We start from the raw sequence: 2,500 nt of genomic DNA, 5'->3' as shown, positions 1-2,500 counted from the left end.
ATATATATATATATATATATATATATATATATAAATGCATATATATATATATAAACATAAATGCATATATGAATATATGATTAAATGATTACATGTATATATGTATATACGTATATATATAGATATGTTTATGTATATATGTATATGTATATATATATATATATATATATATATATATATATATATATATATATATATATATATATATATATATATATTATATAATATATATATATATATATATATATATATATATATATTATATATATATATATTCATATATATACATATATATAATATGTATATATATATATATATATATATATATATATATATATATATATATATATATATATATGAAAGTATTTATCCCTGGGGGATATACAAAATCCGATAATTGAGAAGGTCACATCTGTGCATTGTAATTTGATCATGTTCTCAGGTCAGACATATGCTCTGTTGACCGTTAAACATAAATACTTTCACCTGCAACTTTAGCCCTTCTGGAAAATCTGGTCATTTCCCCATCATAGGAATATCACCCTCAAAGGCTGACCAGAGGGCGGACCTATGAATTACGATGACCCGAAGTCAGCCAATCAGGAAATCGCGACCTAAGCTGACACTTGGAACAGCCACACCTATTTTCCTGTAGACAGGTCATCGCCCCGCCTAGTGAGTCGTCCTAAGATATATAGACGATAACGAAGACACATTCAGGGTCCTTGACCTCAATCGCTAACACTGACTACTCACACTCCTGCATCTACGATTGTGAACTAGTGCTAATCTCGATCTTTATTTCCAGAGTCATTTCTTGTTATATTTATATATATCTATATATCTATATATATATATATATTATATCGTGTCATAATACTGAAGTTATAATATGTTGTTATAGTATCATCTGCTGTGTTTGACACCAACCTTATTTTTCTCTATGTGTGGATATTAGAGTAATCTTATACCCATCACAATATAAATATGTATATATATATATATATATATATATATATATATATATATATATATATATATATATAACATATGTATATATAATATTATATATATATATATATATATATATATATATATATATATATATATAAAACATGTATTATATATATATATATATATATATATATATATATATATATGTATATATATATATATATATATATATATATATATATATATATATAATAATATATATATAATATATAATATATATATATAATATACATATAATATATAATATATATATATATATATAATATATATGATATAAATATAACATATATAACATATATATATATAATATATATATAATACATATATAATATAAATAAATATATATAAATATATATATAACATATATATATATATATATATATATATATATATATATATAACATATATTATATATATATAAATATATATAATATATAATATATAATATATAATATATATATATATATATATATATATATATATATATGAAATAACAAATGCTAACTGGCTTTAAAAGGATACTCAAAAGAATATTTGTTGGTGCTTTTCCAGGTCCAGGATTTTGCACTTTGTTGACATAGAACACTCCTGGATTGCCTTCCTCAATATCTGCTCTTGACTTGGCCTGTAAAAATAAAATAACAACATATGAAGTAGCTCTCATAAACGTTTAACAAGAAAAGAGGTTTAGATTAGATTTACATTCCTTACCCTACAATTATCTAATTATTCTATAGCTAGACCAAATCTATTTGATATCAGCTAATTGTTTCAGGTTATATGACAGTTTCATTCACTCATATGACTTACTGGTAGCCAAATCACTGGGAACTCGAACATGAGAAAAGGATCATTGGCCAGACGGTATGTGAGTGACAGCAGCGGCCCAGAAGGTCCCAAGAATAGTCTTAACTGGTCAAATTCCCGGCTCATGGATGAATGGGTTATTGTCCTCAAGCCCCATCCCATCTGCCCATTGACTCCAAACACACTTTCCACAACTGTGCGCAATACAAAGCTGGCATCTTTACTAGTGGATTCATTCAAAATTCGTCCCACTTCTTCACATCTAATATGTAGCTGAGGCTCACTGAGAGCATTCTGTAGACGCACCTGAAAAATAATAAAATAAGAGATTAGATACCAATTTTATGCTGATTAAATTTTAAAATCATATTAATGACATATTTCCAGAAAATTTGGAACTAAAAAAAGGATCCATGGTATACTTTGTAAAGATCCCAATATTTGAAATAAATTATTTGCTCATGACTTGTTTTTAAAATCAGGATTACAAACAAATTCTCCTTAATAAAAAAAACAAAAAAACAGCAACTTTCAAATTAAGTTACACTTCAAAATACAACTGAAAATTAGTTTCACAAAGTTCTATACGGAAAAGAAGGTATCACACATATGAGGGTAAAAACCATAAGATTCCATATCATTGTCTAAAATTAGTAATTTCTTGCTATACATCCTTAGA

At 24.7% G+C, this 2,500-nt stretch overlaps 1 protein-coding gene across 1 annotated transcript in view; it reads right to left on the bottom strand.

The window, feature by feature from the left end:
• The window catches only part of LOC122250728 (sphingomyelin phosphodiesterase 4), a 45,090-nt gene that overhangs the window by 29,356 nt on the left and 13,234 nt on the right, over positions 1 to 2,500 (bottom strand). The window contains exons 3-4 of the mRNA XM_086553468.1: positions 1,825 to 2,127; positions 1,537 to 1,639 (exon numbers count right to left, since the gene is read on the bottom strand). Coding sequence (XP_086409594.1) covers positions 1,537 to 1,639; positions 1,825 to 2,127 — 406 coding nt within the window. The remainder of the gene's footprint in view (positions 1 to 1,536; positions 1,640 to 1,824; positions 2,128 to 2,500) is intronic.

This window comes from Penaeus japonicus, unplaced genomic scaffold (genome assembly GCF_977035675.1).
Source record: "Penaeus japonicus unplaced genomic scaffold, GWHDUDI00000001_assembly GWHDUDI00000028, whole genome shotgun sequence".
NCBI classification, from domain to species: domain Eukaryota; kingdom Metazoa; phylum Arthropoda; class Malacostraca; order Decapoda; family Penaeidae; genus Penaeus; species Penaeus japonicus.
This window is presented reverse-complemented; position numbering and strand designations above follow the sequence as displayed.